The sequence below is a fragment of the Armigeres subalbatus genome, chromosome 3 (genome assembly GCF_024139115.2).
Source record: "Armigeres subalbatus isolate Guangzhou_Male chromosome 3, GZ_Asu_2, whole genome shotgun sequence".
Lineage (NCBI taxonomy): Eukaryota > Metazoa > Arthropoda > Insecta > Diptera > Culicidae > Armigeres > Armigeres subalbatus.
The window spans coordinates 163866097-163886832 of record NC_085141.1 but is presented as its reverse complement, the minus strand read 5'-3'; the positions used below and the strand labels follow the sequence as shown (position 1 = coordinate 163886832).

Below are 20736 nucleotides of genomic sequence, written 5' to 3'. Positions count from 1 at the left end.
ATTGGTAAAAACCTTAAGAAAAGTCGATCCATGTAAAATGCATAACCGCATAGATAGCATTCTTTTTAAAACCAAAAATGATAACATAGCATCTCACACTTTTTAGATGGGTTTCGTCCACTTCCTTTGTATTTAGTTTTAGATTCCTGCCTAAAATATTGAATTTGTTTGAATAATCTTTTGGAGCCCTTTAGAAGAATTAATGAAAAACGGGACAAATTAAGGATTTTTTCAATTACGACGGGACAGCACAATAAAATCCAAAATACGGGACTGTCCCGTTAAATACGGTACGTATGGTCAGCCTGACAATACCTTTTATAATTATTAAAGAAATATTAACGAAATATCAAATAAATGAAATTTTATTTTATTGATGGCACACTATGACGCTTATTGAATATATTGTACCTCCCTTGTTAGTTTAATAAGTCCTATTCAGTCCAAACCATCCCCCCTGGGCTACGCCACTGTGATGAATACCACCATTTATAATGTTACCTATTTATAATTTTGGCTATAAATACCTTCTTTTTTTCCTATTGTGAATTGTAACAAGAATATTCAAACCACTGCTTTTAAAAATTGAGAAAAAAGAAGAAGAAAAAAGAAAAGGAACCAAGAATTAATAAAGAAGAATGAAAAATGAAAGAAAACAAACAAGAAGAAAGAAGAAAAAACGGAGTTGCCGAGAAACAACAAATATGTACAGATCACAAATTAAATAGTTTTCTCGGGACTAGAAAGCTATTCTCACTGTACATGCTTTGTAGTTTCTTTAATTCAAGACCAATACGATGCCGGGGCCTCAGCCTAGCGGTAACATGCGCGGCTATAGAGCAAGACCATGCTGAGGGTGGCTGGGTTCGGTGTCAGTCTACGCAATTTTCGGTTTGGAAATTGCCTCGACTTCCCTGGGAATGATATACGAATGCAAAAATGGTAACTTGGCTTAGAAACATCGCGATTAATAACTGAGGAAATGCTGAATGAACACTAAGCAGCGAGGTGGCAATGTCCCAGTGGGGAATGTAATGCCAATAATAAGAAGAAGAACGATGCCGACCACGCACAGTGGTGCGTTTGGCTAAAATCGTGAACTTTTTATTTTTCCACTTCAGGGTGTTATTTTTCGACATTGGTGTCTTTGGGAATAAATTTTAGAAAAATATGGCGCATCGAATGACGAAAAGTTGTAGTTCCAATTTTTGCCACAGGTGGCGCTGCAAAATGTAACTTCTTTAATAAACGATTTTTAAATATGGTGTCTTTGGCAAAGTTGTAGTGTAATTTATTATGAATTTTATTGCTGAAGACACCGAGTGTCCATCTATCATCGTTTTTGAAATACGGGCGTTTTTTATGGACCCTAAAAAAACAATATTTAAAGATATTTTCGAAACAAACAGTTTCAGGTCAATACAATGTTCTACAAAAATGTATATATAATCAAAATAGACCACTTTCTGGAAGAAACCAGGAATGTTTTTTGCAAACATGACTTGTTATCGGCGATTTAGGGTCGAAAATAGTGATATTTGAAGACTTCATATGCAACAGAGGGCAAATTAGGGCAAGAAATCCTACAGGATTTAAAATATCTGGTCTGTAGTTTCATATACGTATAATTATGTCTGTCTCCACGTGTATCCAAACAAGTATTTCTAAATTTCATAAATCGACATTTTCAACTGATATTTATATAATAATTGAGATTTCACCACACTGCATACCACGCTGTTGAATGTTAATGTAAAAAGAAGTGCAGCGTGAAGCTGGTTTTCTGTTCTCTTCATCCAATCATTTCACAAAATGCAAATCTGACGTCATACGCTCCTAGAGATGTCGTAAAATCCCGAATAATCGATTAGTAACTAATCGATTACTCTTTATTCTTGTCGATTATTGAATCGATCCATCGTTGGGTAGTAATCGATTTAAAATTAATCGATTATCACAACGATGAATCGATTAATCGATTAATTTGCGACTTCTTAGAGATGTCGTTAATTCCCGATTAATCTATTAGTAACTCATCAATTATTCTCGATTCTTGTCGATTATTGAATCGATTAACCGTTGGTAAGTAATCGATTCAAAATAATTCGATTATCTCAACGATTAATCGATTAATTAAAATGTATGTATATGATAGCACCTGAATGCTGGCAGTTGGTGGGTAGAAAACCAGCTACTGCTTGGGATTCATTGTTAAGTGTATAATGTTAAGGTGTCAACTCATTCATTCTCTCGCTTAGCGTTATAGAGATGTCGCAAATTATTCGATTACTTCGATTAATCGATTCGATAATTTTAAATCGATTATTACCCAGCGATGAATCGATTAAATAAGAATAAAGAGTAATCGATTAGTTACTAATCGATTATTCGGGATTTACGACATCCCTAGTAGCGTATGACGTCAGAATTGCATTGTGTGAAATGATTGGATGAAGAGAACACAAAAATAGCTTCACGCTGCACTTCTTTTGACATTAACATTCAACAGCGTGGTATGCAGTGTGGTGAAATTTCAATTATTATATGAATATCAGTAGAAAATGTCGTATTATGAAATTTAGAAATACTTGTTTGGATACACTTGGAGACAGACATAATTATATGCATATGAAACTACAGACCAGATATTTTAAATCCTGTGGGATTTCTTGCCCCTAATTTGCCCCTCTCTGTTGCATATGAAGTCTTCAAATATCACTATTTTCGACCCTAAATCGCCGATAATAAGTCATGTTTGCAAAAAACATCCCTGGTTTCTTCCAGAAAGTGGTCTATTTTGATTATATATACAGTTTTGTAGAACATTGTATTGACCTGAAACTGTTAGTTTCTAAAATATCTTTAAATACTGTTTTTTTAGGGTCTGTCTATAAAAAACGCTTGTATTTCAAAAACGATGATAGATGGACACTCGGTGTCTTCAGCAATAAAATTCATAATAAATTACACTACAACTTTGCCAAAGACACCATATTTAAAAATCGTTTATTAAAAATGTTACATTTTGCAGCGCCACCTGTGGCAAAAATTGGAACTACAACTTTTCGTCATTCGATGGACCATATTTTTCTAAAATTTATTCCCAAAGACACCAATGTCGAAAAATAACACCCTGAAGTGGTAAAATAAATAGTTCACGATTTTAGCCAAACGCACACTGTGCCACGTCCTCACAGTCAATTAGGATAAGGGGAGGAACATTATTTTGCCGCTCATTGCTACAAGAGACCGAGGAATCCTCTGCATCTCCATGAGCGCACTGGAAAGGAATAGTATGTTAGTTGGGAAGGAAATATATTGGAAATCGCCATGGTAAGCGACTAATTATTGCTTTTGAACGATGCCATATTTATAATGATACAAAAACGGAAAATCAACGCGTGTCTAACGTATTTTTCCGAAGACTGATTCGATGTCTTAACAACTTCGCGACGGCTAAAAGAAATAGTGCACACACTTGCTCGATTGCATAATTTTAGATAATTTATCATTTTTGCAACAACTAATACAGGCATTGTACTTACTTGTTTGATGACTACTGCAAACTATTCAAGATCGCGCTTGTTTCGACCGGAGCAAAACGCAATACATGCGCATGTGCCACCAAACACCAAATAGATATTAAATTATTTTTGCGGCTACCAAAACACTCACTGCACTTACTTGTTCGACTTCCCTGGGCATTCGGAAAGAAACAAGAAACATGGGCATTCGGTAAGAAACAAGAAGCAAGAACCATGAACGGCTGTTCACAATTCGGAAAATTTTCTGTTTTGGCCCCGATATTTAGATTGGGTATCCAATAATGGTTTGAACTAGTGAAAAGCGTATCATGGTATGAACCATTTTGAAATCAGTCGAAATTACCATCGCATTGGCAGGAAATGAATTTAAAACAATATGAATAGCATATTTAGGTATCCGTACATATTGTTTAAGTAGAGAAATAGAGCGATTTAAAACCGTCCTAAATTTGCGGTCCTCGTCGATTGTTTGCGGTCCTCGTTTAAAGGATGGCTTGCAGGGTCTGACACCAAACATTTTCCGGAGGATTATCCTTTCTGAGGGGCCATCCACAAAGTACGTCACGAACGTACGTGCGGTAAGATGCGCGGCTACAAAGCAAGACCATGCTGAGGGTGGCTGGGTTCGAATCCCGGTACCGGTCTAGGCAAATTTTCGGATTGGAAATTGTCTTGACTTCCCTGGGCATAAAAAGTATCATAATGATATGTATATGAATGCAAATATGATAACTTGGCATGGCCTTTCAGTATTCATAGCCTCCCGGATCAGTTCTTTATCTTAAAATCTCTCACGGTTTACATACATATCGTATATGTACACAGAGATGATAAGTGAGAGACTTTTTCATTATCTTTTGGATTCAATCCCTGATCAAGATCTATTTGATCAATTTGCGGTTTTACTTCTTTTCGCATTCTTACATCATCAAGTAGATGATAAGAACGCTATAAAGAAGCGAAGCATAACCCTCAAATGGATGTGAACACGTCATCTTATGAGCTAAATTTATTATACCTGATAAATGATAGACCACCAAGTTCACCTCATTAAAATCCGATACAAGACAGCGTAACTATTACACCACGAAGCAGATAGGCATGTTTGTTGTTTATGTGGTTCACCCTTGATTTTAAAACACTACCGAACCGAGTGGTTAAGACATCTCAGGCCAAGACGAGCTTAAATGAGTACCGAGCATGAGTTAGAGCAGCAGGCCATGCTTTTCTGTCGTTTTCTATCGCCTTGAATATATCCACGGTGCCCCGAAAGACCGTTATTATAAAATAAAAATGTCCATCAAAACCAAGTACAGGGCTCGATTCCTGTGGTAATTCTGCACCTCCAGACCAATTTTTAAAAAAATCCCTAGGAGGAATCTCGAGAAATCTTGATTTGAAGTTTTTAGTTAAGAAAATACAAAAGAATCCATATAAGAATCCAAAAATATCACCAAAAATCCTGATTAATCCACCAAGATAGATGTCTTTCAATTCTTCTTGAACCTGCCAGTCAGAAGTAACCACTAGCTTTGCAGGGTTGCTGTCCGGCATTCTTGAAATATGCCCTGCCCATCGTACCCTTCCAGCTTTAGCTACCTTCTGGGTTCGCCGTAGAGCTGGGCGAGCTCTTGTTTCAACCTTCGCCGCCACACACCATTCTCTTGCACAACGCCAAAGATGGCCCTAAGCACGCCTTGCCGCTCATTTCATTTCATTTCATTTATTTAGTTAACATCTAAACAGATAACACTGAATCAACAATTTGACGCCACAATACACGGTTCGAGGCCGCATCTCTCCATCCTCGGATACGCCCCACGCTCGCCAAGTCGTTCTGCACCTGGTCTGCCCATCTCGCTCGCTGCGCTCCACGTCGTCTCGTGCCTGCCGGATCGGAAGCGAACACCATCTTTGCAGGGTTGCTGTCCAGCATTCTTGCAACATGTCCTGCCCATCGTACCCTTCCGGCTTTAGCTACCTTCTGGATACTGGGTTCGCCGTAGAGTTGGGCGAGCTCATGGTTCATTCTTCGCCGCCACACACCGTCTTCTTGCACACCGCCAAAGATGATCCTAAGCACCCGTCTCTCGAATACTCCGAGTGCTTGCAAGTCCTCCTCGAGCATTGTCCATGTTTCATGTCCGTAGAGGACTACCGGTCTTATTAACGTCTTGTACATGACACATTTGGTGCGGTGGCGAATCTTTTTCGACCGCAGTTTCTTCTGGAGCCCGTAGTAGGCCCGACTTCCACAGATGATGCGCCTTCGTATTTCACGACTAACGTTGTTGTCAGCCGTTAGCAAGGATCCGAGGTAGACGAATTCCTCGACCACCTCGAAGGTATCCCCGTCTATCGTAACACTGCTTCCCCGGCGGGCCCTGTCGCGCTCGGTTCCGCCCACAAGCATGTACTTTGTCTTTGACGCATTCACCACCAGTCCAACTTTTGTTGCTTCACGTTTCAGGCGGGTGTACAGTTCTGCCACCTTTGCAAATGTTCGGCCGACAATGTCCATGTCATCCGCGAAGCAAATAAATTGACTGGATCTGTTGAAAATCGTACCCCGGCTGTTACACCCGGCTCTCCGCATGACACCTTCTAGCGCAATGTTGAACAACAGCCTTGCCGCTATTAGAACTATAAATATTTACAACTGACTTATCTTACCAAACTGACTTAAGTATGTTTTTGTATGGCTAACTTGCTCGGGTTTAGTATAAGTGTTGCTTTCAATGTTTAATAGAATGAAAGGTAAAAATTAATTTTAATTTAGTGTTTATGATCATAATGGAGAGAAGTAAGACCAGAGCTCGTGTAGAATAATAGTAGTTAGAAGCTGTTATACTCGATCACAGCACTTATTAACCGATCTTTGCTGCCAAATCTCGTCAAAGTTCTTATCAACGGACTAGAAAAAGCATGTTTGATATGTAAGCCAAAACCTATTCCGGTACCTCTACAGAACTCAGAAACATGATAGTTCAAGATATGGTACTTTGTCGTGAATGGAAGCTGCGGCTTTTTCCAGCTGCTAGCAAAGCTATCAATTGCTTCCTCAAAACCATGCTCGTATTTCGACTGCAGATTAAAATATTAATTAGAAAATTGTTAATGTTTAAGCAGAGTATTGCCGTTATCCGAAATATCGGGATTCTAGTGAACTCTATGCAATTTGTTGATACCTCATCTGTACTTGGTTCATCCATAAATTTACTCAACATGGTGCTTCTCGAGCAACTTCAAAATCGTATTAACAATTCTGAACTAGATGTGTAGTGACGGAGATAAGCAAAGGTTCATTTTGATTCTTTTTTAAAGTGTTTTGAAAAGTTCAAAAATTGAATATCTCTTCGTCGTAACTGAAAACCCAAAAGAATAAGCACAAAGCTTGTAATTTTTTTTCTCTTGTGCATTTTTCCTGATGTTTTCCTTGGTTCTCGAGATCTTATTCTATATGCCGAGCTCACTCGTAGCTTTTCCTTACCACCATCTTTGGAGTCATTACCAGTCCGATGATCCTTTTGCGGGTAAATCTCAGAATATGATAAAGCTCCGTCAATTCAATTGTTACAGCATCTGCCGAAGATCTAACCTGTTATATAATGCTAAACAACTACACTACTTTAAACAAATATTTAAGTTGTTGGTTTTTTCATCAATTTTTTCCATACTCCAATCTTTACTTCTGATGCTCGAATACATTTGTGAATACAATAAAAAAAACTTTAATCTGAATGGCATTCAACAAAGAATCTGCAGCCTGCACGTGAATTCATGAATGGTTTTGAACAGAGCATTCTTGAAGATAGACGGCTTTAAACCATACAAAAAACATACCTAAGTCATTAATCAGTTGTAAAAATTTATAATTGTAATAAAGGCAACAAATTCAAACTGGTTAAAAACAACTTGGACCATATTTTGGACGGCTTTCAAGGTATTTTGGGGATATTATTGAATTAAAATATAGATTCTTTTGAAATGTCTCAATTAAAAACCTCAAATCAAGATTTCTCGAGATTCCTCCTAGGGATTTTTTTTAAAAATTTGTCCAGAGGTGCCGAATTACCACAGGAATCGAGCCCTGTACTTGGTTTTGATGGACATTTTTATTTTATAATAACGGTCTACCGGGGCACCGTGATATCGTCTATAATTGTCCACTTTGAAATTTACAGTTTGTTATGAGTTGCATATCTGGTTTGTGATTGGACTCTAGACAGGTTTATAGACAAATACGAGGGTAACTGGACCGAACGGTGGCAATTAAGTTACAACCGTGATCAGTCTTTTTGACAAATCGCTTGTCGATTGTCTGCGATTCGTTATCAACCCAACTGCAGGTGTTATCTTTTCGTGTACATGCAACGGCGTGTTTTCCAATTTCGTAAGCTAATCCCTTGAAATACGGAACGGCTGACGTGTTCATTGTGGCAAATATCGTACGTAATGATTATGACATAGGACGTATGCGATAATCCGATATGATTTCTATTCCGCCCAAACTAATATTGTTGGTTTTGTAACGGGGCTAAGAACTGTGCTTAGTTCTTGAGGACTAATAATCGATCATTTCGATGAGTTGGGCCCGTACACTAATTCTGTTTTTTTTCAAAACCCAAACCCCCCTCCCCCCATAAGTGCTTACGTAATTAGTGTACGTCCCCTTGAGGTCATATTCACTCTAAACTTCATCTACTCAGCGACTTAGTAATATTGTATTGCAATTTGCAGTCACTTTTTTTTCTAAGGAAGTTTTATTGTGGATTTACTTGACCAATGGATTCGAAGGTCGGTTCACTTGCCTATTTCAAACGTTACCTTTTCCAGCAAGGTTTGCCAAACTCAATAAATGTTTGGTAGATTACCTTGTTTTTTGCTCCTTGTGTATCAAAACAGATGTCAAAACATCGGAAAAAGAAAGAGAAGTCCGAGGCAAACAGCAAAAAGCACGTGGCAGACTTGTCAGTTTTGACAGATTTTACAATGAAGACGGGTGTGAAGGTGAAAACGGCGATTTCAACGACCGTTCAAGGAGCGACTATTTCGAACGGTCGGGTCCAATAGGGAAATCCACGTACAATACTCAATTTTCGTCAAAAAAACGATTACTCAAAATTTAGAGTTGTCCCACTTTTAATAAAAAATAAGTTTTTTTTTCTCCTATATTTTAGTATATAGCGTATAGGATAGACCTTCCTCTTCAAGTCCTCGCATAATCATGCTATTAGTGCAATTATTGGGCTCCGGAGCCAGCACCGTACTGCTCAAGAAATGTCAGTAGCGGAAACATTCCTTGACCATTTCTTGTCCTATCTTGCGAAAACCAATTCCTTTCCATTGATCGGCAAGGAATTTACTCTTTAAGTAAATTCGACAGCTGACCAAGTAGGGTTTCTTACCCCATTCCCGGCCTAACATGCGTACGACTGCATTATTTGATTGATATTTATGACAGGAAGCAACAGACCTGAATTTTGTGGGCTGTATAATACTGCAATGGGGTTCACTTCTGCTTAAAAAATAGCTATTCGTGCTAAATATCGTTCAAAAAAGCTTTTATTTGATTTAAATAAACGAGGTGCAGCACTCATTTCAGGCATAGTGATTTGCCATTCCGGCATACATAAAAACCAGTTCCCGGCCTAAGCAAAATTTTACTCAATCTCTCAACATTTTACTCTCATTCTCTCTCGGGACGGTAGAAAATGCGACGTAAACAAAAATATGCACGTTCCACGACAACAAGATGCCAGATGGTATTATTCATAATCATTTTTATTTGGTTGAAAAGATATATTTACTCATCCAAATTTCTTCCAAATACTTAAAAACAATATTTTTTTCACCTTTTGCAATCGAGAGAATTATAAATAACATGATAGCGTCAACGTATTAGACAGTTTTCCTATTAACGATGAAGGATCATTTTCGTAATCCTGGCTTCTTGGCAGCACGGTGCGGCTAGAAGTTCTTGGGCCGAGGTGAATTTTGTTCGGTTTGAGAATACATTTTCAAATGTATTCTAGTATGTTTATATAAGTTCTAGTGATAGTGATTCTAGTGATAAGATTGAAGTGCGTGTGTTTAGCATTATGGTGTGGTGATTAAAAGCTTGAAGCAATGATTGTATCGAGCACTGTGACGATTTTCAGGTAGGTGTTTATTTGATGATACCGTTTTGTAGAAGTTGAAAGAATCACTTCGGCTCAGTGGTGTGGCATCGGAGAGCAAAATTTTGAAACCGACATTTTTATTTTCTACAATTGGATCAATTAGGAGTAAAATAAGTGATTGGAAAATATTGAGATTGAGTATTGTGAAAAATAAATGGGAGACTTTTTAAAAATTATCAATCTTAAGCCTACAGCTTCCAAACAGTGTAAATCATTAGTTTTCTGTGCAGTGAGCCGGGAACCGGGTCCATAGGCCCAAGTAGTGATTTACCCTATGGGAGAAATGCGGAAAAGTGTCAGCTCTATTCACTTTACATAGCAGGCGTTATTGGCGTTACGAAATTTTCTCTACTTGCCAGCTCCGTACTGTTCAAAAACAATCAGTACCTCCATCGGAGGTTACAATTGGTCTGGGAGGTGAGAATGGGTCATCGCTCACACCGACATGTGGAGTCTCTTATAATTTAGTCTTTTTGCCATCAGATATATTCAATATATTTCAAAAGCATTCTAAGTAGTTGAAACAGTGGCCCGTTCTTACCCCCATTTGACCCATTGTCACTATGTGGCTCCAAATGACTTGAACGAAATACGATAACAGCAGCTTTCCGTCTCCGTGTGCAGGCCACGGAGATCTGGCAAAAAGAGCACACGCTGATGGTAACTTACTCAAACCCCACATTCCCTTTCTACTCTCACAAAAAACAGCCTGACAGGATGGCCAAAATATGTGGCTCCAAATGGCTGGAACGAAATGCGATGACAGCAGCTTTCCACAGTCACCCCCGACGATGGTAGCGGAATCATTCCTTGATCATTTTGTGTCCTACCTATTTACGCAGTACTTTTGAAGTCCGTAGGGGAAGAGGCCCCAAAACGCCCCCCCCCAGGCAAAACGCCTTTTGTGGTTTCCCTCATATTTACCGTCATTAAGATGGCCGTAACAAAACTAGATCTAAAATTATGTAGGTTAGGAGAAAAAAAGTTTCAAAATAGTGAATGGGAAGGTCGGAAAAACCGAAAATTTCCACATTTTGAAGAAACATCTAACATTTTGGCGAGGCAAAACGCCCTAGTGGCACTAACCTACAATGTACTTGCGTCTCCACGACCTATCCATACCAGAATGCTCATTCGCCGACGCGTGATGCTTTGTTCTCTAGGAGCTGCCAGTTAAAAGGCGTTTTGCCTCATGAGTTTTCCGGCAACAGAATATCACCACCTTTTTGAAATGTGAATATTATCAATATGATTGAGATTTTTGTCAATTGTTGAATGGCATCAACTAGCTATCTTGTTTAACTGTTGCATAATGTAAAAATACCAATGAACAGCCTTACAAATAAGAAAATAAAGCAGTGTTTGCTTAGCAAGGGCATATTGCTCCCCCCTCCTTCCCCTACTATCTTTACCGCGTGAACCTGTTGCCTGATAGGATCTGGTTGCTTTCTATTATTTATTTGTTAACACCGCCATGGACATCTTGGTCTACTTCTGTTGCTTCTGATGTCCTGCTGGGTTCCAACCTAATGCTTGTTAGAAGATTCCGATTCCGCCACTTAGTTAAATGTGAACGACCGAATTTTCCTTGCTAGCGGCCTCTGGTAACACCGATAATGGAGCCCGTTGGTTTAGATCCAATTGGAAGGCCGCCATGCTCGCATTATGAACCGCAGGCATCTGTTGATGCACACTATGCACACACAGGGGCAGCAGAGACTATGTCCAAGGGCTTGACGATCTCTCTCCAGGCCATCTGCGAGTTGTGGTGCATGCCTTGATGGAGTTTGACAGTGGGCTCTGTTAAACTTCTATAAAAAGCTACATGTATCCGCAAGTAGGCTCCGCCAAAGCAACCGTGCACAAGCGCACAAGGCCAAGTCCTGGTGTGAGCTGGGACGCTAAACAGACCTTACACGACGGCCCTGCGACGGAACAGGAGGTTTGCGCAGGCCCAATATGCCGTATTTACAAACAATCATTACGAACAACATAGAAGAGAATGCGACTCGATACATTCGGCAACGACCTAGGCGACAAATAAAGGATCACGATTGGAAGCTTGGAACATGGAACTGCAAGTCGCTAGGCTTCGCAGTTTGCGACAGGATAATGTACGATGAATTACATCCCCGCAACTTCGACGTCGTAGCGCTGCAGGAAATCTGCAGGACAGGAAGTGTGGAAAAGCGGGAATCGAGCGGCTACCTTCTACCAAAGCACCACCAACGAGCTCGGAACCGGCTTCATAGTTTTGGGCAAGATGCGTCAACGCGTGATTGGGTGGCAGCCAATAAACGCAAGGATGTGCAAGCTGAGGATAAAAGGCCGTTTCTTCAACTATAGCATCATCAACGCGCACTGCCCACACGAAGGGAGACATATGATGGATGCCCACTGCAGGACGTCAAAAGAGGACGTCAAAGACGTCAAAAGAGGAGGGAATTTCTCCCTGTTAATGCACCTTTATTTCCTTCCTTCCGCCAACGCTTACTTTTCCCGTGGAGCGTCTCACTTCCTCCTTGGTGATCCATTGTTTTCTCTGGGTGAGTAGTTTTTCCAGATTATTCTCGCTGTTGGCGATAAAGGTGTTATTGATGGCAGTCCATTGGTCTTTTACGCTCCACGAGTAGACCTACGCGGCGTTTAAAATTGGTCGATGGGGTACAGCGATCCCCCAATCAGCATATCGTCAAAACACAGAATTCTGCAAATAGCTCTACTTTTTCGCTCATTGCTCCGAGACGCTAACATAATGTGCTCATAGTTCGAATTATCGGATCCGATCTTCGCATTAAAGTCGTCCATCCAGATCTTCATATTACTCTTCGGAACTTTATCCACGACGGCATTGAATTTACTGCAGAAGTTCTCAATATCTAAGGAACCCGTGTCCTGAATCTGTTCACCGAGTGAACCAGATAAAAGAGTTATACAGAAATGTGTGTTTAATTTGTATGGGAGCCTCCCCATCTATTATAGCGCGGGGAGGGGTCTCGAACCATTTTAAAGACCTTCTCCGGTCCCAAAAACCTCTGCATTTAAATTCTCACGCCTATCAGTTCAGTAGTTTCCGTGTCTTTAAGGGTCAGACAGACAGAAATTCATTTTTATGTACATAGATAGATATATAGATTTACTCAGGCTAAGGCCGGCGTGGCCTGAACAGTAAATAAAAGTCTTCTCCGTTCACCTCGTTTCAGTACTGCACGTCGCCAAACACGCAGTATATGGGTACTAATCCTCGGGTCCTCGATACATGAAAATGTCTAGCGTGTTGCCATAATCGAATCTATTATTCATACGTAAAGTGTTCTTACCACAACTGGTGCAACCACCCTAAATATTTGGATTGCGAAGTTGACATATGTATAGTGAAATTTCAAGTGTTGTTTCGGATTTCAGCTCCTGTAGGCACTGATTGGAAATCCCCCAATTAGGTCGTGAGCACATAGTTTATCTGGGTCTTGCGTGGCTCAGCTGCGAGATTAGCGACTCGAGTCGAGACCGAGTTGAAAGTGGATGGGTTCGATGTGTGAATTTCACGGGATGAAACCCATTCTTGATATCTGTGAGCATAATGCATTTAGCACTTAATGTATGAATTCTACAACAATGCACTTGGCTGAAGAACTTCACAGTGCATGGCTTTGAAAGTGGTTAATGGGCATTGAGTAGAGAACGACAATGTTCCAGGTGGGGGATGTAATCAATAAGTCATACATAGTTTATCGTTTTACGAATTAACTCTTCGAGCCAGGAAGTTTCAATATCTTATCGACGGTTACAATTCAGATTAATTTGTTCAATCGAGGCACATTACTCAAAACGTTATAAATAAGTAAGAAATCGAACATAGGTGCTCACAGTCGGAATCAGCACTTCGACAAGATGAAAGTTTTCGCAATTTTGGCGCTGTGCTTCGCCGCGGTTTCTGCCGGTCCGGAAGAGGACCTTTGGCTGCAGTACAATAGGCGCATGCCAGGTGCCTACTATTCTCTGAAGGAACCGATCCCGCGAGAGCCCGTGACCGGAAGAGTCGTCGGAGGCATCGATGCCGATATTCAGTATTTCCCATACCAGCTTTCACTGCGACGCGGCGGTTCTCACAGTTGCGGTGCGTCGGTTATCTCTTCTAATTGGGCTCTATCTGCTGCTCACTGCACTCACCCGTTGCCCGATGTTAGCATAGTAAGTACAAGTTCTTCTACTTTGGTTTCGATGTGTTCAACTCTAAGTGCAATGAATTTTACAGATTACTCTCTTCGGCGGTAGCTCCAGCCGTCTTGATGGAGGTGTGGTCTTTGCGGTCGCAGAAATCGTCAACCACCCGGACTACAACCCATGGAACATTGAATTGGATGTTTGCGTGCTGCGTACTGTGGACCCACTAGAGGGAGTGAATATCCAAACCATTCCTCTAGTACCGGCCGATACTTATTACCCAGGAGGTACGCGTGCTGTGCTGTCCGGATGGGGTTTGACGGTATGACACTAACCGAAATACTGTTCATAAGTTTGTGGTGTGAAATAATTTTCCAATTATTTAGAGTGTCCCTGGATCGCTTCCCACGATTCTACAAATGGTGGACATCCCAGTCATTGATCAGGCAACTTGCATAGCGGGTTGGCCAGCTGGTTGGGTTACTGACGAGTAAGTTTGTGAGTTTATGTAGCGATATTGGGCAAAGTGAGCTAACACGTTTTCCAATTTTTCAGTATGCTGTGCGCTAGTGAGCCAGGGCGTGATGCTTGCAACGGAGACAGCGGTGGTCCATTGGTAACCGGAGGTCGCCAGATCGGTCTCGTGTCTTGGGGAGCATCCAACTGCTTGGGCAATGAGCCCGGAGTTTACGCTCGTGTTGCTTATCCTGCTATTCGCAACTTCATTACTGAAATTACCGGAGTGTAAAAGTTTTGACAGATTAGCAGAATAAAATTAAATTTAATATGTACATAATGGACGAATTTAATGTAATGCTTTATATTGATGACATCAGTGTATTGACTTACCATAGTTGAAACGTTTAGGGAATGCGAAGCGATTGACCGATATTTTTGAACTTTTGGTAACATAATATTCTAGGTTTTATTGTGATTCCACTGTAGCCTATGGAAGCAAAACAAGTCATCACAATACCAATGTTGTCACTTCGAAAGTATTTACCGTTTCATTTACCTATCACGTCACTTCCAGAAGAGAAGGAATTTGTAATTTATTATTTATTTATTCAGACTAAGGTCGGAGTATGGCTTCCGCAGTACAGTCAACCACGCAGTCTATGTAGGGTCCGCCAATCTGCCACCTGATGGATTTACCTTGCTCATTGCAAACCTTGCCTCATTGTGCTCGTTGCATAGCTGTCGAGAACCAGTTTCGCCGAGTTATTGTCCGACATTCTGGTAACGTACCCGGTTCATCGTAGTCGTCTGATTTTTGCCACGTGACAGCTGATTCATTTTTATCGGTTAGTGTTAATTGTTATTTATTAAAAGTTATAAGGGTTATGAACAAAGTCAAGTGTTAGCCAAAGTTTATTAATGGTAAAAAGAGATGTTAGTTGTGAAAAAAAAAAACACCTAAATAAAGCTAAAAAATGTTAGAAGTGTTAATACACCTTAACCTAAAAATTAATATGTTGAATGTAGGATGCTATGGGGAAGTTGAATAGAATAAATTTCATGTGGATCGTGAAATGTATAAATTGGAATGTTTATTTAAGATTACTATCGAATTGATACTGATACTGATACTTTTTTTTAATGCCAGCCTGAACAGACCAAGTGGCCCTTCTGCCGTCTTTAAGTTAAACAGGAAGATCTCTAACGTCAGGTTGTCCAACTTCCGATATCCCAATTCGAGGTTATCGTACATCCCTGAGCCAGAAACCAACTCGGAACTGGATAGTTTTGGAGAAAAACGCTTACATTCTACGGAAAAGATGAAACAATGTTTGTTTACAGAATAAGTTACGCCCAAATCGCAGATCAGTCCCGAACTATGAGATTTCTACGTAGGAGTTATTTGCAGAAGAAGAATTTAAATCACATTCAAAGTGTCGTATTCGGGATGTTGGTACATAGGGGAGAGGTTTTTAGATGTGTTCCCTTATGTAGAGAAAAATATCATACCATTTCAATGTGTAGATGCAAAATTTACAAAACAATGATCTCCTATCGAAAACAACAAGCTTTTATTAATTTCAAACGTATTTAAAATATGTGGTGTAAAATGACTCATTTGCATATAATGGTGAACGCATGGTTGTTTGTTTTGTCTTAATGGATTGAACGACAATCTTACGGGTTAGGTAGGAGAATCGCAACTCGTAAAATTCGAGTGAAAATGAAGGGATTTTGCTTTTTTTTCCTTTGCAGTTCAATAATGAATAGCAAATATTGAATTGCAACGGTAATATTCTTTCATAAATGTCTGTTAAAAGATTATATAAGTAACTTTATGAGTGATGCCATTTTGCTCCGTGCTCCCCTACTACAGAGGAATTAATCCTCAAAATTGGCAGCAATAGGAGACGAAAGTACCCCATTGTATGATCGCCGCCATTTTTCTTCTTCTTCTTCAAATGCTCTACATTCCAACTGGCACTTGGCTGGCTTTTCAACTTAGTATTCTATTAGTATTTCACCAGTTATTGATTGAAATCTTCCCTATGCCCACCATTGCATGAGTATGTATCTTGTGTGGTAAGTACAATGGATACACTATGTCGAGATAGTTTCCAACCCGAAAATATCCGACGAGCGAGAACAATCACCGTTCCGATAAATACAGTAGTTTCCCATCGTTGTGAGTCACGTTAGTTTTTTTTTGTGAATAGCATGCACAATATGTTCAACCATTGTAGAGAAAAGTAGATATAAAAATCGTGTATCCCACACAGTTAAAAATTATGAAACTTACTCGCTGTGGAAAAAATTGAACCCATATGTTGCGTTTGAAAACCTCTAATTTTACATCCAAGTTTTTCTTGTACGCAATATTTAATACAAGCTCCATAGTAAATAATGACGACCAGTAATTTTAAAATGTGATAGAAAGTTGAGTCGTTTTGAACGGATCTTTTTTGTTACATCATATATGCTGTAACATTTTTATACTGTGTAGATATGATAAAATCAATCGATCATTAACCATGGGATATGTCCTGTTAAAAAAGTAAAGACAATAATGCATATAATAGTATTCACACCAAATCCCTTCAGCACGAGTGGGATAACTCTTCTAAAGGTAGGTGGACCCACCGGCTGATACCTAACATATCGCGCTGGGTGGGGAGTTCACTTCCATCTGACACAATTCCTGTCAGGCCATGGCTGCTTCCGGCAGTACCTCCACAGGATTGGGTACGCGGAGAGCCCCGTCTGCCCCGACTGCCCAGGTGTTGATGAAATTGCAGACGTCGAAAGAAGAGCTATATGCTAGACGTTTGGGGTCGGGACACAACTCCGGGCACCCTTATCCAGAGGATGTGCCAAGCGGTGGAGAAGTGGAACGCAGTTTCGACTGCAATCACTCGACTGCAACCAGATTATTTGATTGGTTTAATCACCGTTACTCAATATGGGGTTGATTTATTGATATTTTCCGGTGAACAATAACTATACGCCATTTGTTTTCCTGCGTGACGTTTCGGTCTACTACTTTGTCTCGACCATCTTCTGGGCTGGGCGATCACGTACCACGTGATCATGATCGCCCAGCAGACAACGAGGCGGAAATTGCTGCGGTGATCGAAATGCGTCTGAAGATGGTCGAGACAAAGTAGTAGACCGAAGCGTCACGCAGGAAAACAAATGGCGTATAGTTATTGTTCACCGAAAAATATCAATAAATCAACCCCAAACCACTTAGATTGTTTGCAGCTTGCAGAGATTTTGGCGCGTCAAGCAGTAGTCGACAAGCACGACCAACTTGTTTTTTTAAATTTCTTTATTTAAGTGATTTTTTAATTATGAATAAAGTTCATCACAGACGACTAACTTGTGAATGGTTAGTTAGAGTTAAAGTTGAGGGCCCTCCTTGGCCTAGCGGTAAAATGCGCGACTATAAAGCAAGACCATGCTGTGGGTGGCTGGGTTCGATTCCCGGTGCCGGACTTCCCTGGGCATTAAAGTATCATCGGGTTAGCCTCATGATATACGAATGCAAAAATGGTAACTTATCAAAAATTCAAATCTAGCGTAATAATTTTCGTACAATGCTGAAATTAAGGTGGTTATACAACAAAGCCACAAATCGGCCATCTTGGAAACCACGTGCTTTTTCTTGTGATTTTTCAAGAGCACGAATTGAGAGAACCACATTGTTCATGGCGGTGAAACATTCGTAGATCGTCTGCTTACTTGTGCTAAACAATCGACTTTAATTTCAGCATTGTACAAAAATTATTACGCTAGATTTGAACTTTGATAATAGGAGTAGAAAACTGTGTGGTGAATTTGAAATTCACCACATGGCTTGATTGTATGATCACCTTAAAGTCGATTGTTTAGCATAAGTAAGCACACGATCTACGGATATTTCATCCCCATAGGCGTTGTGGTTCTCTCAATTCGTGCTCGTGAAAAATCACTAAAAAAGGACGTAGTTTGGCCGATTTGCGGATTTGTTATATAACCAAATTAATAACTGTGGAAGTGCTGAATGAACACTATGCAGCGAGGCGGAAATGTCCCAGTGGGGGGTGTAATGCTAATAAGAAGAAGAAGAATTTAAAGCGAAAACAGGCTGAGCGCGGGGAAGTGAATGAGAGGTTTGCACATGTCGAGGTAAGAGTGTCGCAGCGGATGGCAACCGCAGTCGCCACCACGAGGCATGGCAGAAGAGTGACCGCATAGGTGTTAGTGGTGGTGAGGTGAGTAGAGTGAGCATCCAAGTCAGACTCGCGTGGCATGTTAGAGGTGAGCACCCGAGTCAGACTCACATGGTATGTTAAGGGCGAGCACCCAAGTCAGACTAGCATGGCATGTCAGAAGTGAGAACCTAAGTAAGTCCCACATGGTGTGTCAGAGCGTGTGTCAGGAGGAGTGGCAGATTGTGCTAGAGTAAGTATCCAAATAAGGCTCAGATTTGTGTGCTAGAGCGTGAATCAGGTGGTAGGGTGGGCATCCAACTTAGTCTCACATGGTGCGTAAAGGGTGAGCACCCAAGTTAGACTCACATGGTATGTCAGTGGTGAGCATCTAAGTAAGACTGATATGGTTTTTTTTACAAGGGTTAAAGGCCATCAACAATCTGCGCGACAGACAGCTCGAGCATCCACACTATGCTCGAAGGCGAACAGGGATGGGCTCCTCCCGACCTGCTAAAAATGTGCCTCCCGGATAAACCGGGTCCCTTATCCTCCTTGCCTCGATCCCCCCTGGGACCACGGGATGCTGCGACTACTCTGGGGGGTAGGGCTGTCCTCATGCACTTTTTCTAAAATTCCGGCCCCTAGCTTAGGCTAGTTCACCGAGTGGCTTGCTGAGATCCACTGCTACGTTGTCTTGATCCCTCGGCGGTCGTGCCACAAACTTCCTAATTCGAATCCTCCTGACTCCCCCCGGCGTCGAGGGTGGTCCACCAGTTCCGGTGAAGGAAACTTCTGCACTGATGGTGCCCCGACTACTGGCGGCTATCGCAGGGGATGCTTTCGCGCATTGCGTCGACTTCGTCTTCGGGTTGCAGAGGTGGTCCGACAGTTCCGGTGGTGGATGACGTCCGCACTGGCGGTGCCCTACATACCCGAAGCACTTCCTTCTTCTTTCTTCTTTCTTCAGCAGGTTGGCGGTTCGAGTGCCGAGGTCGGTCCGACGATTCCGGTTGGCAGAAGACTTCCGGTTCGCTGGCGCCCCGACGACCCGAGACCAAACACTGCTCACTGTGCTGGATTTTCCTCCAAACCGACGCTTATTTGCTGGTCCCTTCTCCATCGACGCTGCAGCTCTGACAGTATTTGCGTCACGACTCTGCTTACCGCATTCCACGTACCTTCATCGCGACACATTCGCTCTGCGATGTTGTCCGCCCTTATGGCAGACATTCTTCTACGTGCCTCCGCAAACCTCGGGCAGTCGAATATCACGTGCTCTGGAGTCTCCTCTACGTTGATACACGCCGGGCAGAATGGCGATGACGCATGGCCACACCGGTGCAAATATTGGCGGAAACAACCGTGTCCGGACAGGAACTGTGTGAGGTAAAAGTTCACCTCACCATGCTCCCTGTTCACCCACGTCGACACATTGGGGTTGAGCCGATGGGTCCACCTTCCATTATCCGCATTGTCCCACTCCTGCTGCCACTTCACCATAGAGTCCAGTCTCACCGCCTTCCCCTGATATCCCTCCGTTGGTAGCACTCGGTATCCTCTGCTAGGGTTATGCCGATCGGAATCATCCGTACGATAACGCAAATTGCGTCCCACGAAATGGTTCGGTACGAACTCGCGACACGGATGGCCATTAGACGAAACACGCTATTTAGCTTCCTCCGGTTACGTTTTATCTAGGGCGCAGCTCCCCAGACTGGAACTCCGTACCTTAGTATCGAGGATGATACTGACGCAAGAAGACGCCTACTGCTGCCTTTCGGACCGCCGACGTTCGGCATGATCCTTGCTAACGCACTGATCATTTGAGCCGCCTTTTCACAGGAATAGTCCACGTGGGTGTTGAAGTTCAACCGGTCATCAATCATCACACCTAGATGTCTCAGAGTCCGCACCGACGGGATGTCGTGCCCTCCGATGGTAATCTGCATCCGCTGGATTACTTTGCAGTTGCTGATCATCATCACTTCCGTTTTGTGATGAGCCAGCTGCAGCTTGACTCCATTCATCCAGGTTTCAACTGCCGCGGTCGCTTCCGCCACCAGCATTTCCACCTCCTCCAGTGACTCACCGGATATCGTTAGGACGACATCATCCGCGAATCCTTAAATCTTTACACCTTTGGGCAACTTCAGCATCAGCACCCCGTCGTACATCACATTCCATAACGTCGGG

The 20736-nt window shown here is 41.6% G+C and overlaps 1 protein-coding gene across 1 annotated transcript; it reads left to right on the top strand.

Annotated features, from left to right (window-relative positions):
• The first annotated feature begins 13579 nt into the window (after positions 1-13579).
• Positions 13580-14691, top strand: LOC134220315 (trypsin alpha-4-like). Its single transcript, XM_062699339.1, has 4 exons — positions 13580-13918; positions 13983-14213; positions 14278-14381; positions 14447-14691. The coding sequence occupies exons 1-4, from the start codon at positions 13619-13621 to the stop codon at positions 14637-14639; spliced, it is 828 nt and encodes a 275-aa protein (XP_062555323.1). The 5' UTR covers positions 13580-13618; the 3' UTR covers positions 14640-14691.
• Positions 14692-20736: the final 6045 nt, after the last annotated feature.

Coding starts and splice junctions, on each gene's coding strand:
- LOC134220315 (XM_062699339.1), top strand. CDS start 13,619: ATGAAAGTTTTCGCAATTTTGGCGCTGTGCTTCGCCGCGGTTTCTGCC. Junction 14,214..14,277: donor TGTCCGGATGGGGTTTGACG/GTATGACACTAA, acceptor CCAATTATTTAG/AGTGTCCCTGGATCGCTTCC. Junction 14,382..14,446: donor GCTGGTTGGGTTACTGACGA/GTAAGTTTGTGA, acceptor CCAATTTTTCAG/TATGCTGTGCGCTAGTGAGC.